General features: G+C 61.4%; 1 protein-coding gene across 9 annotated transcripts in view; it reads left to right on the top strand.

Moving 5' to 3' along the window:
• The window catches only part of PITPNM2 (phosphatidylinositol transfer protein membrane associated 2), a 100,072-nt gene that overhangs the window by 84,584 nt on the left and 2,113 nt on the right, over positions 1–13,375 (top strand). For 6 of the 9 annotated variants that reach the window (XM_080650499.1, XM_080650497.1, XM_080650498.1 and 3 more), the window contains 14 exons: positions 1,621–1,868; positions 2,260–2,449; positions 2,602–2,721; positions 2,911–3,149; positions 3,615–3,793; positions 6,543–6,713; positions 7,228–7,380; positions 8,452–8,616; positions 10,341–10,489; positions 11,239–11,355; positions 11,707–11,823; positions 11,932–12,080; positions 12,182–12,331; positions 13,152–13,335. In XM_080650499.1, coding sequence (XP_080506625.1) covers positions 1,621–1,868; positions 2,260–2,449; positions 2,602–2,721; positions 2,911–3,149; positions 3,615–3,793; positions 6,543–6,713; positions 7,228–7,380; positions 8,452–8,616; positions 10,341–10,489; positions 11,239–11,355; positions 11,707–11,823; positions 11,932–12,080; positions 12,182–12,331; positions 13,152–13,335 — 2,331 coding nt within the window. Of the gene's footprint in view, positions 1–1,620; positions 1,869–2,259; positions 2,450–2,601; positions 2,722–2,910; positions 3,150–3,614; positions 3,794–6,542; positions 6,714–7,227; positions 7,381–8,451; positions 8,617–10,340; positions 10,490–11,238; positions 11,356–11,706; positions 11,824–11,931; positions 12,081–12,181; positions 12,332–13,151; positions 13,336–13,375 lie in introns of those variants that run through there. The other 3 variants (XM_080650503.1, XR_013959566.1, XM_080650504.1) reach the window with 3 other exon arrangements.

Here is a 13,375-nt window from a genome sequence, read left to right as displayed (position 1 = left end):
TGTTTGCACTTGGGGCAGGAGCCCGGCCCAGCAGGGCTGTCACTCACTGCAGCCACCACCCTGCTCTGGCTTCAAGCTGCCCAAGGTGCAGATGGCCCCTGGGGATGGGGACCCCTGGGGAGTTTGGATGGGTTTGTGGGGGAAGGAGCGTCCATGCTACCCTCCCCCGTTTTTGGGGTTTTCTGCTCTGAGGTTTTAGGTCCGATGGGTTTTTCCAGAAAAGATACTGGGGTGTTGATTCCCATTTGCTGGTTCATGGTGAAAAAGCAGACGGAGCCCCCTCCCCAGCCACGTGGCACACAGCTCTGACCCCCGGGAGGGGCAGAAGGGGCCGTGCTCGAGATCGGCCCAGGGTGTGCCTTGGGGCCCAGCACGGTTCTGGGCACCACCACCCAAAGCCAGATCCCCTTGCCGGCAAAAGCCCCCAAACCAGAGCCCCCCTCCCGGCCTTGCGGAAGGAGGTGGCTTTACGGGGATAGGCTTTTCAGGGCCTGTTGCCCCCGTACTGTGGGCTCTGTTCCCACTGGGTTCACGGCTCCGGCAGGGTGTGCCCCACGGAACGCAGGCTCGCGTGGGAGAAGCTGTGTCTTAGACTGATCTCCAGGGGTCCCTGAACAGTCCCAGCAGAGGGGACACAGGCAGGATTCCTCAGCTCCCCACTGCCCAGCCCCGTGGCCGAGTGCAGCTGTCCCGTCCTGGCCTGTGGTCTGGGCAGCTGGTGGTCCCACCCTGCCCTGGACCATGAATTCATTCCTGCCCCACCAGCGGGCAGCAGCAGGCAGTCCTTGTATGGGGACAGGTGTTCCCCCAAACTGCATCCAGGCCCCGTGGCCCACACTGGCCGATGACCAGTCCCCTCTTGGGGGTGAGGCAGCCCAGCCGTCCTTCCTCACTTACCCGGAGCCCTGTGCTGGCCTGTGGCACCCCCTCTCCCTTCCTGGTAGCCTCCCCAGCCCCAGGGCCAGGGCCCAACCCTCCTCCAGGCTCTGTGCTGACCCTTGGGTCCTGCTGCTGCCCCGCCTCCTGCCATCGGTGGCCCAGCTCACGCGCCCCCTCATGTGCTTCAGCTCCTTGTTCTGGCCCCTGGCTCCTTGGGGACAAGCTGCTCTCTTCATTCAACTCCCTCCCCCAACCCCACGCCTCCTGACATAATAGGACACACAAGTGCTCACCAGTGGCTCCTCCTGGGCTACCCCCCACCCGTCACACTGGGAGCTGGGGCCCGGAGAGACCTGGGGATGGCGTCCCAGCCTGGGGTGGTGGCAGCTCTGGTTCCGGTCCAGACGTCTCTGCTCCTGGGCCCTTGGTCTTGTGGAAAGTCAAGAAATGGCAGCGTTTGGGGGCTGTGGGGCCAGGGGCGGCGAGGGGCCCCGTGTAGATGTGGGGAGAGCTCATAGCTGCCGGCAGAGCGGCCAGGCCGAGGCCCAGCCCCCAGCCCCCTTAAGCAACCCTGTGACTCGGAGCGGCTGTAGCCCTGCCTGCGGGGCCCGAGACAGACCCGTGCCTGGACACGGACGCACCGAGGGCAGCACCACCAGCTGAAGACCTGGAGTCGGGTCCTTAGAGGGAGCAAGGCGCTCCGTTGCCGGGGGAGTTGAAACCTGCCCCTTGCCCACGCAGGACGAGGTCAGCCCACCGCTGGCCATGCCGCCTTCCAAGATCCACGTGCTGCTGCTGGTGCTGCACGGGGGCACCATCCTGGACACGGGCGCCGGGGACCCCAGCTCCAAGCAGGGCGACACCAACACCATCGCCACCGTGTTCGACACTGTCATGCGTGTGCACTACCCCAGCGCCCTGGGCCGCCTGGCCATCCGCCTGGTGCCCTGCCCGCCCGTCTGCTCCGATGCCTTCGCCCTGGTCTCCAAGTGAGTGCGCAGGTCTGCGGCCGCCTGTCCCCCTCCTGACTCCCCTCCCGCCCCCCCGTGTTGGGACACCTGTCTGGACGTCCAGACAGGCCATACAGTCCGTTCTGCCCAGAGGTGGCAAAATCTATGCAGATGGCTGGGCCCAGAGTCAGGAGGGCCGGGGCCGAGCCTTTGTGTCCCCACGTGGGGATGCTCACCTGGCTCCCAGACTCGGGGCCTTACTCCCCAGCCCTGTCCCCACCAGGTCTGCTGAGTCACGGCTGAGGCTCTCCGGGTGGCAGTCGCTCTGGGCCTGCTGCTCAGGGCATGGGAGAGGGGCTCCGGGGCTGACCTGAGGCTCTGGGGCTGACCTGAGGCCACAGCTCTGTCCTGACCCGGCCCCCTCCCCCAGCCTCAGCCCCTACAGCCACGACGAAGGCTGTCTGTCCAGCAGCCAGGACCACATCCCCCTGGCCGCCCTGCCCCTGCTGGCCACCTCCTCACCCCAGTACCAGGAGGCTGTTGCCACGGTGATCCAGCGGGCCAACCTCGCCTACGGGGACTTCATCAAGTCCCAGGAGGGCGTGACTTTCAATGGGCAGGTGAGTCATGGGGTCAGGGAAGGAAAGGCTGAACACCCTGGTGGGGGGCCTGCCTGGACCTCGGCCCAGCCGTGGCAGGCGCTTCGGTTCTCCCCAGCCTGCGTCCCAGCAAGCCGGGCTAGCGCTCAGCCCCGAGGCCCCTCTCCCTCCAGGTGTGCCTGATCGGGGACTGCGTGGGGGGCATCCTGGCGTTTGACGCCTTATGCTACAGCAGCCAGCCAGTGTCTGAGAGTCAGAGCAGCAGCCGCAGGGGCAGCGTGGCCAGCGTGCAGGTACCAGGGATAAAAGCTGTCAGTCCCCGGCCCGTGGGCTGGGGACAGTGGGGCATGGGGGACAGGGTTTTCCTCACTCTGGCTTGGGTGAGAGCCTGGCCGGGCAGTGGGCCTGCAGTCAGGAGGGACGACACTGAAGCGGGGCAGGCCAGTCGCCACCTGGCAGTGAGCCTGTGTGGGCTGTTCCAGGACACTGACCTGCTGTCCCCGGGCATCCTGGTGAATTCGTCGCACAGTGGCGGTGCCAGTGGCGGTGGTGGTGGCGGCAGCGGCAGCCTGGAGAGCAGTAGGCACCTGAGCCGCAGCAACATCGACATCCCCCGTAGCAATGGCACCGAGGACCCCAAAAGGCAGCTGCCCCGGAAGAGGAGTGACTCGTCCACCTACGAGCTGGACACCATCCAGCAGCACCAGGCCTTCCTGTCCAGGTGGGCGGGGCTGGCGGGGGCTGGGGGTCAGATCAGGAGGCCCACCGCCAGGGGGGGATAGGGCCTCCCAGAGGGAGGGACGGCCAATGTCAGGTTCCCAGGGGCGCCCAGCCTAACTGGGCCCCCAGCTCTTCAGCAGGAGAAAGAGGGTTGTAGGGTACAGTTGTGGTTCTGTCCATCCTGAACCAGAGGGAACAGATTGTCTGGGGGAAGCAGGGGCAGAACTGACCAGGGCAGCCTGGTCCCTGTCAGGGCTGTCCCAAAGGCAGTGGACCCCCTAGAGAGGTGGGACCCTCTGTCCTCAGAGGTGTCCCAGCAGCCCTGGGGCAGCTGTACCTGGAAGGCAGCACAGGGGTGCAGCCTCTTTGGGTCTGATGACCCCTCAGGGGCCTCCTTCAGGAGCCGAGGAGGGCAGGCCAGCCCTGAGAAGGGCCTCGGTGTGACCTGGCGCGCGCCCCCCTGCAGCCTCCATGCTAGCGTGCTGAGGAACGAGCCCGGCTCCCGCCGCTCAAGCAGCTCCACCATGCTGGACGGCACAGGGGCCCTGGGCAGGTTCGACTTTGAGGTCGCCGACCTCTTCCTCTTCGGGTGCCCGCTGGGGCTGGTCCTGGCCTTGAGGAAGACGGTCATCCCCAGCCTGGATGGTGAGAGCCCTGCCGGGGTAGGGTGGGGCGGGTGATACATGATCAGAGCGTAGGGTCTCAGTGGACCCCTGTCTCAAGGCCCCTTATCGTATCAGCCTCTTTTTTTGTCCTCCGTACCAGGGGCCCATCCCTCTCCCATGCTCCTGCTTCAGCAGCTCAGTCCCTGGCCCCTGTTTCCCAACACCTGCTGTTTCATTTCTTCTCCAAGGCACCCCCGGGAGCTGTGATCCGGATAGGAAAGGGAGCCTTCCAGGGTCAGATGGGGATAGACGCAGTCTCCCAGGCCCTAGGTCTTCCCGAAAGGAAGAAGGATGCAGCCAGGCACCCCCAAAGCCTTCCTGGTTCAGTGGCCTTGCAGCCCCGGAGCTGCCACAGCCACGCTGCTCCAGGGACCCTCCTCACATCTACACAGACAGAGAGGCGAGACGTACGGGCTGAGCGGTCTGTCAGCAGCGGTCCCTGCCCGGTGCCCCCCAGGATCAGCCAGTGTGGCCCCGCCATCCTCCCTGCGGGGCCCATGTTACAGTCCCCAGGTAACAAAGGGGAAACAGGCTCAGCGAGGGTTAGACACTTGCCCAAGAGCAAGTGGACAGGGCCTGACATAGGGACAGTGATGCTATGTTGAAGGTAATGTGGCAGAACTACACGTGCTGATGTGAAAGACGCCAAAAGTCTGTGTGTTAAATGAAAAAAAAAAAAAAAAAAAAAAAGCAAAGTTCAAAAAGTATAGCATATGTTCCTATCCGTGTGTGTGATTTAAAAGTGAACACACACTACCAACAGCTTATACAGGTTCCCCCCGCTCTCCGACAGTGAAGCATCCCTCTGAAACGTTTCGTACGCCAACATGGCATAAATCAGAGAGGCAATTACCATTAATTTATGTGGGAAATTTTTTGAGCGCTCCCAGACCCAAAAATAACCTTCCAAATGATACCAAATACGCTTAATTATATCCAGTTTTACAATAAGCATAACACCCTTATGAGGTCTCTTAGTCTTTTCCGACAGCTTAGGACACGTCTTGCTAACAGCTGCACAAAATAAACCGAGATAAAGCGCAGATGCTCACCGACAGTTCAGAGCTCTGGCAGCTGGGTGCTGCGATGCCGGGTGTGGTTGGTTGGTTCCAGGGAGGGAGCTTGGCAGGGCCACTCTGCTGCCTCTACAGCAGCTCATGCAAAACTAATGCTAAAATCTGTCCAGGTGGTTCAGTTGGTTGGAGCGTCGTCCCGTACACCCAAAGGTTGTGGGTTCGATCCCTGGTCAGGGTACATGCGGGAGGCAGCCAGTCGATGTTTCTCCCTCCCCCTTCCTCTTTCTCTAAAATAATAAAAACCTATTCTCAGGTGAGGATTTACAAACAGATGCTGAACCCTGTTTTCGCTTTTCTTTGTAAAAGTAACAGTGCTCTTGGAATTTCTTTTGGTTAGCGAAATTGGGTACAGATGGTCCCCAACTTATGATGGTGTGACTTTCAATTTTTCAACTTCTCAATCATGCAAAAGCGGTACCCAGTCAGTAGAAACAGATCTTCAAATTTTGAATTCTGATATCTTCCCAGGCTAGCAGTATGTGGTATGATACTCTCTCATGATGCCGCGCATTATAGAACAAGCTTTATGGAGACAATTTTGCCCAACCATAAACCAAACTAAGTGTTCTGAGCATGTTTGAGGGGGGCTGTGCTAAGCCATAATGTTCGGCAGGTTAGGTGTAGCAAATGTATTTTCGACTGATGATGTTTTCCACTTACAGTGACTTTATTGGGACCTAACCTCATCATAAGTCGTAAGTCGAGGAGCGTCTGTATTAACATAGGTCTTTACTAAAAGCAGAGGATGGATACCTGTGCTTACATTCTGTGTGTGTGTGTGTGTGTGTGTGTGTGTGTACTTACATTCTTACATCCATGTGAAGTGGTTGGACTTGCAGCCCATTCTGACAACCTAGGAGACATTTCCAGCCCCTGCAGGCAGGCGCCCTGCTCCACTAGGCATGCGTGAGAGGCTCCCTAAAGATGCTGGTGGGGCTCCAGCCACGGGGCTCAGAGGTGGAAGGCAGCCTTCCATTGAAGTCTTTTCTCATATACTCTTGTATTTGAAAAACGTTTTTTACCATGGTTATTATAACTTTTCAATTTTGTTGTTGTTGTTCATCCTCACCTGAAGATTTTGTTTCCTTTGCTTTTTTTTAGAGAGTGTGTGTGGGGGGGGGGGGGGAGAGAGAGAGAGAAAGAGAGAGCAACATCAGTGTGAGAGACACATGGACTAGTTGCCTCCAGCACGCATCCCTACGCAGGGGAGTGGAGGTGGGTGGAGGGGGCAGAGAGCAAACCGGCAACCCAGATACGTGCCCTTGACTAGGAATCGAACCCGTAATCCTTATGTCCAAGAGCCAACACTCTAATTACTGAGAAAAAACTGCCAGGGCTAACTTTTTAGTTAAAAAGAAAAGGTTAATAAAAGGAAAATGGTCCAAACAGATCCCAAATTCATAGACACACTTCCAGGTTTTCCGTATCCGGACCACCACCGCACCGCCCTGCTGTAGGCCCTGCTCAGTTCTAGGCCCCGCCTGGCTCCAGGCCCCGCCCAGTTCTAAGCCACGCCCGACTCCAGGCCCCGCCCAGTTCTAAGCCCCGCCTGGCTCCAGACCCCGCCCAGTTCTAAGCCCCGCCTGGCTTCAGGCCCCGCCTTCTTGGGGCGGAGCTGGCTGTCAGGCGACTCCACCCCCTTCCCGCCCCCAGTTTTCCAGCTGCGGCCGTCCTGCCAGCAAGTCTACAACCTGTTCCACCCCGCGGACCCATCGGCCTCGCGTCTGGAGCCCCTGCTGGAGCGGCGATTCTACGCCCTGCCGCCCTTCAGCATCCCCCGCTACCAGCGCTACCCGCTGGGGGACGGGTGCTCCACGCTGCTGGGTGAGAACCCCGCGGGCGGCCGCGTGCTGGGAGAGGGTGGGTGGGTGGGTGCCGCTTCTCTGTGCTCCAGGCCAGGGTGGGCCTGCTGTGTGGGGAAGGGCAGCCTACACTGAACACCTGAGAATCTGGGCACCTGTCTAGGTGAGGGCGCACTGGCCCCACTGATCCCAGAGTTAGGAATCAGGACAGGGTCTCAGCCCCATGCCAGGGGCCCAGACTACGTCCCAACTGCCCGCGGAGGCAGAGCTGAGGACCCGAGGGGCTCTGTGCTGAGCCCCCGGTGCCCAACCCAGATGTGGGGGCGCAGGATGGGGGGGCACAGAGTAGGTCTGGGCAGGGAGTGAGTATGCAAGCTGCCCTCCCAGGGAACGGCCCTGCCCCACCCACCCCGGCGTGTGTCCCAGTTGTCTTGTCACCTGGTTCTCAAGCCCCATGTGTCTTGTGTCGGAGCCTGTCCAGACGGTCCACATGAGTGTCTGTTCTTGTCCTCTGTTCTCTCCCCGTCTGCCTCCAGTCGAGACCGTGCAGAGAAACCCCGAGCTGGTCCTGGAGGGCGGCCCCCTGACCCCCCTCCCCGGGGACGGCTTCCTGGAAACCAGTATCCCAGTTCCCGAGCTCACCTGGCAAGACGGGCCCCGCCTGAGCCCGGGCCCAGGCTGTGCTGAGTGTGTGTAACCCCCGTTCGTGATGCTGTCTGCTTCACTGGCTATCGCTGGCCTCAGTGACCCCTCCCATGCTCCTGGCCACTCGGAGTTTGTGGGACGAGGTGGAAGGAAGAGGGGTCAGGTGGGACAGGTCCAGCAGAGCAGGTCCTAGTGCCCGCCCTCTGCACATCGGGGCAGAGCCAGGAGGGGGCCAAAGCCCAGGAGCCCCGAGGGGGGAGCAGCTGTCCAGGGTCACTGAGCCCGGGTGCCAGTCCAAGTTCTCTTTCCCCCAATGTGAGTCTGGCAGGGCAGCCAGGAGATGGGGTCTCACTGGCAGGGCAGCCTCAAGCCCCCGGGACTCACCTGTTCCCCCAGGAGAAGCCTTCAGTCCCAGTGAGGGGCTGGATTCTCAGACCTCCTTCCCTCCCTGAGAAGGTCTAGGCACCTCCTGCACCCCATCCAGATATGGGTCCTTTAGCCAAGGCCCTTATCCCAGCTCTGCCCTGCCGTCAGCCCGGGCCCAGGTGAGCCTGGTTCAAGCCCTCCGCACCTGCCTCGGTCAGTGTGGCCCTTGTGTGAGGGATGCATGTGAGGCCTCAGCATAGGGCGTCCCTGGAAAGCCACCCCAGGCCCCTGTTGTTAGCGCCCCTCAAACCCAACTGCCATGGGCTGTGGGTGAGGCCGGGCTGGGGCCTGAAGGCCATGAAGGCTAGACTAGACCACATCAGGGGCAATGGGTGGGGGGTGAGGGGTAAGAACGATGCCCGGCGGGGGCTGGGCGGGGGAGGGTGTGAGCCTGGCTGCATTGACTCCCTGTCCACTGTGTCTGTGTCGGTCCCCTGTCCATCCTGCCCTGGCCCTCCCTTCCTGCCTCAGCTCCGTGCCCTGCCCTCTCAGCTCTGAGCAGGCAGGCCCTGGCACACTTGGGCCCATCCTCGCTGCCAGCTCTGCTCGTCTGCCGCTGGAGGTGTCAGCCTTGCCTGACATAGCCTGGCCCCCCAGCCCATGCTGGACCCTCCCTCCCACTGCTCAGGGGCTGCAGGCGGGGCGAGGCCTCTCTTACCCCCGGGTCTCTGGTCCCTGTCCACCTGCAGCGGAGGCGCTCCAGACGCACAACGCACTCTTCCAAGAGCACACGGCCCCCTCCTCGCCCGGCGCAGCCTCCAGCACCCGAGGTTTCCGCCGAGCCAGTGAGATCAGCATTGCCAGCCAGGTGTCAGGCATGGCTGAGAGCTACACGGCATCCAGCATTGCCCAAAGTGAGTTCCCTCCCTGCACTCTCCCCTCTGTCCTGCAGGGGGCAGTGTGCGCCCCAGGGAATAGGTGGCAATGTCTGGACACAGCTGGGGAGGGGGCGCCACTGGCACCTGGTGAGTAGAGACCAGGGATGCTGCTGGACACCCTGTAATGCTCAGGACGCCCCACAATGGAGCGATCCGGCCCCAGGTGTCCACGAGGACTCTGGCGGGAAGGAGTGGTAGAAGGGCCGCCCCGGGGGGCCAATTCCCGGTGGTGGAGATTGGCGGCACTGGCTCAGAAAGCTGGGAGTCAGTGGGCCTGGTCCTAGCCCCAGGAGGGGGAAGGGGGGCGGAGTGTGGGGTGCTTCCTGAGGGAGAAAGCTGAGGCGGTGTTTCTGGGCAAGTAAGGGGAGCTGGACAAGCCGGAGGGTTAACTGAGGGAGCCAGGGAGGTGAGGCCTCACTGTGGCCCCTCGCTACTCCTGCCGCCCCAGGGGGCAGAGGACATGGCGGCCTTTGCTCAGTGGCTCCTGCCCATCTCAGAAGATTCTCTGCAGCTGGGCGGAGTGCGGGTCACCCCTTCTCAGTGCCCCAGCCGCTGCCCTGCCATCCCCCCGGCCCTCATGACAGTTCTCAGGCTGCCTGTCAGAGCCATGGCACCGGGCAAAGGCTGATACGGTGCCCTCCTGTGAGGAGGGCCGAGGGGCCTGGCATTCCCAGCATCCTCCCTGGCCCGCGATGGCAGCGCTGAGGCCTCTCCCTTGTTCTTGTTCTCAGAGGCCCCAGTGCCGCTCAGCCATACCCCCAGCGTCAGGCGCCTGTCCCTGCTCGCGCTGCCCCCCCCACCCCCCTCCACCCCGGGTCCCCGCCCGCAGGCCAGGCGGGTGAACCCCCACCTCCCCGACTTGGATATCAGAGAAGGTACCGGGCATCACATGCCCTCCACCCACACTCGCCGCCTCCTCTCACTGGGGTCACTGCTGTTTCCAGGCACATGTCACTACTGGGCTCTGCTCACCTGCCCCGCTGAAGCCTAACCGGGGAGCCAGAGGCTGGGCCGGGAGCCCTCGGACATCTAGGGAGGAGCAGCTGGAGTAGGGGGGGACCCATGGAGCTGGAATGAGGGGGTGGGAAGCCAGGATTGTGGTCAGGCAGGCTGCCGGCAGAGGGCAGGGGCCCCCTTTACTGAGTTGCCTGTGCATTTCCTGCATGTGTGCCCACCGGGAGGCACTTTCCAAGCCTCATCTCTAGCCGGGGTTGGGGGGGGGGGGGTCGCCAGCCCCGAGAGGGAGTGGAGAGTCACTCGGCCTGTCTGACCTCACCAGCTCCCAGGTGCTGAGTGGGACGCAGGCCCTGCCTTGGGCCCAGGATTATAATAACCACCGATGGGAAGCCTTTCACAGCCTGAGGCCTGGGGTGGACGGGGGCCAGGAGAGCACAGCAGTGGGGCCCAGGGCAGGGTCACCAGGATCAGCGACAGGACCAGGGATAGCGAGTCGTGCCTCCAAAGGGCTCTTCCCCTCCCCCTCTGAGCCCACACCCCCACCTGCCCCTGGTGCCCTGCCTGCTTGCCCCTGTCCTGCCTCCTGGCTCCTGTTACCCAGCCTGGCAGGGGGACTCTCGCTTCGGCTGCTGCCCTTTCCCTGGTTGGAGGAGGGTCTCCGTCTTTGGACTGAGCCCGGACTGAGGGGTCAGGGGACCCTCTGGGGTCCCAGCCCAGTCACCTCCCCCGCCTCCTTCTGGCAGTTGCTGCAAAGTGGTGGGGCCAGAAGCGGATCGACTACGCCCTGTACTGCCCGGATGCCCTGACGGCCTTCCCTACCGTGGCCCTGCCACACCTCTTCCACGCCAGCTACTGGGAATCAACCGATGTGGTCTCCTTCCTGCTGAGACAGGTACCGGGGTGCCACTGCCAGGCACCCAGAGGGCTGCTGACGAGGAGGATGGTGGGGACCCTGCCCTCTGACCCCGTGGGACAAGAGCAAGCAGGATGGAAGAAGCTGTGGGGACGTTGAGATGGGGTCAATGCATTTGCAGTCGTGGGACACATGTAAAATTGAGGGGCCCAGAGGGTGGGCTCTAGTGGGTTGAATATTGCCCCCCAAACCCTCACAGCTTGCTATTTTTTTAATGTTTTTTAATAATCCTCACCCAAGGATATTTTTCCACTGATTTTTAGAGAGAGTGGAAGGGAGAGGGAGAGACAGAGAGAAACACGGATGTGAGAAAGACACATCGATTGGTTGCCTCCCACATGCCCTGGACCAGGGCTGGGAGCCTGCAACCGAGGTACGTGCCCTTGACCGTTATCGAACCCGGGACCCTTCAGTCCACAGGCCAATGCTCTATCCACTGAGCCAAACTGGCTAGGGTAATGTTGTTTTTTAATTTCAGAGAGAGCGAGGGGGAGAGAGAGAAGCATCAATGATGAGAGACAATCATTGATCGGTTGCCTGCTGCATGCCCTCTACTGGGGATCAAGCCCACAACCCAGGCATGTGCCCTGACCAGTATTTGAACCGTGACCTGGTTCATGGGTCACTGAGCCACACGGGCTGGGCAACAGCTTTCTATTTTCGGATCCTAGAACAGGAGTTCCAGGCTCGAGCCTGCCCCATGTGCCTTCTCCCCCTCTCCCTCTCAGGTCATGAGGCATGACAACTCCAGTATCTTAGAGCTGGACGGCAAGGAGGTCTCGGTGTTCACCCCCTCGAAGCCGAGAGAGAAGTGGCAGCGCAAGAGAACCCACGTGAAGCTGCGGGTGAGGGGTCCTCTGGGTGCCTGGGCCCCAGGCGTCTTGTCCTGTGGAATCCCCACAAGGAGATCCATCTCACAGATGCAATAACTGAGTCACAGGAGGAGTGCTGTCTCTTTTATCCTCAGTCTGTGAGACTGGAGCCATTACCCCACTTCCAGACAGGGAAGTGCAGCAGACTCCCTCATTTCCCCAAGGCCACGTGGCTCCGTGGTTGAGCTGGACTTGAACCTGGGCTTTCTGGCCTTAAGCCCAGCTCCCCCCCCAAGGCCCATGGGAGACCTGAGCTAAGCCCAGGAGACCCCAACCACCCCTCCATCCCCCACCCTGACCCAGCCTCGCCCCTCCCCTTCCCAGAACGTGACAGCCAACCACCGGATCAATGACGCCGTTGCCAACGAAGATGGCCCACAGGTTCTGACGGGCCGGTTCATGTATGGGCCCCTGGACATGGTCACCCTGACAGGGGAGAAGGTAAGGACACAGGGAGATGGCGGGAGCCCTGCCAGCCTCCCTGTGGCCGGGTGTGGGGGTGGGAGGCCAGGGGCACAGCCCACTCATGACCAACCTGCCCGGCTCCAGGTGGACGTGCACATCATGACGCAGCCGCCCTCGGGTGAGTGGCTGTACCTGGACACGCTGGTGACCAACAGCAGCGGGCGTGTGTCCTATACCATCCCCGAGACTCACCGCCTGGGCGTGGGCGTCTACCCCGTGAAGATGGTGGTCAGGTATGCGCCTCATTGGGGCGGGCAGGCGGGTGGGTGTCCCCTGGGACAGGAGGAAGGGACTCTGGTGAGTTCTGATGAGCCATCCGCCCCGCCCCCCCCAGGGGAGACCACACGTTTGCCGATAGCTACATCACCGTGCTGCCCAGGGGCACAGAGTTCGTGGTCTTCAGTATTGACGGCTCCTTTGCCGCCAGCGTGTCCATCATGGGCAGTGACCCCAAAGTGCGGGCCGGGGCCGTGGACGTGGTGCGGTGAGTGGTCCCGAGGGGTGTGGTGGGTGGGCCCAGGTGCCAGGGTAGGGGACATTTGGCAGGGAACTTTAAGTTAGCACCACCACTTATTAGCTGTGTGACCTTCACTTGACCTCTTTTTTAAAAAATATATTTTTATTGATTTCAGAGAGGAAGGGAGGGACAGAGATAGAAACATCAATGATGAGAGAGAATCATTGATTGGCTGCCTTCTGCATGCCCCACCCTGGGGATCCAGCCCGCAACCTGGGTATGTGCCCTGACCAGGAACCGTGACCTCCTGGTTCATAGGTTGGCGCTCAACTACTGAGCCACACCAGCCCGGCTTCATTTGACCTTTTTTTTTTTAAATATACTTTTATTGATTTCAGAGAGGAAGGGAGAGGGAGAGATAGAAACATCAAGGATGAGAGAATCATTGATTGGCTGCCTCCCATACACCCCTCCTAGGGATCGAGCCTGCAACCTGGGCACATGCCCTTGGCCGGAATAAAACCCGGGACCCTCAGTCCACAGGCTGACGCTCTACCCACTGAGCCAAACCAGCTGGGGCTCATTTGACCTCTTGATGTTGGTGCTTCAGTCCCCTCGCTGGGAAGTGGGTCCTCACAGGCCAGGCACACTGTGGGACGGTGTGGCTTAGGCATGGGTGCTGCACAAGGGCCGCCACCATTGTTGTTGCTGCTGTTATTGTTGGAGCCGGGCCAGAGGTGCCCTCTTCCGTGGCCCAAGTAGGGGCTGGCTGGGGAAGGTGACACGGTCGCCCAGGAAGCGGGACGGGGTGGCTGTGGGACACCCAGGCCTGCCCCTCACTCCTCAGGCACTGGCAGGACCTGGGCTACCTCATCATCTATGTGACGGGCCGGCCAGACATGCAGAAGCAGCGGGTGGTGGCATGGCTGGCCCAGCACAACTTCCCCCACGGCGTGGTGTCCTTCTGTGATGGCCTGGTGCACGACCCGCTGCGGCACAAGGCCAACTTCCTGAAGCTGCTCATCTCTGAGGTGGGTCCTGGGCAGAAGGGGTGTGTGTGGGGGGGGGTCG

The sequence above is a fragment of the Plecotus auritus genome, assembly GCF_963455305.1.
Source record: "Plecotus auritus genome assembly, chromosome: 13".
Taxonomy (NCBI): Eukaryota; Metazoa; Chordata; class Mammalia; order Chiroptera; family Vespertilionidae; genus Plecotus; species Plecotus auritus.
The sequence above is the reverse complement of the archived record's forward strand: the minus strand, read 5'-3'. Positions and strand labels throughout refer to the sequence as shown.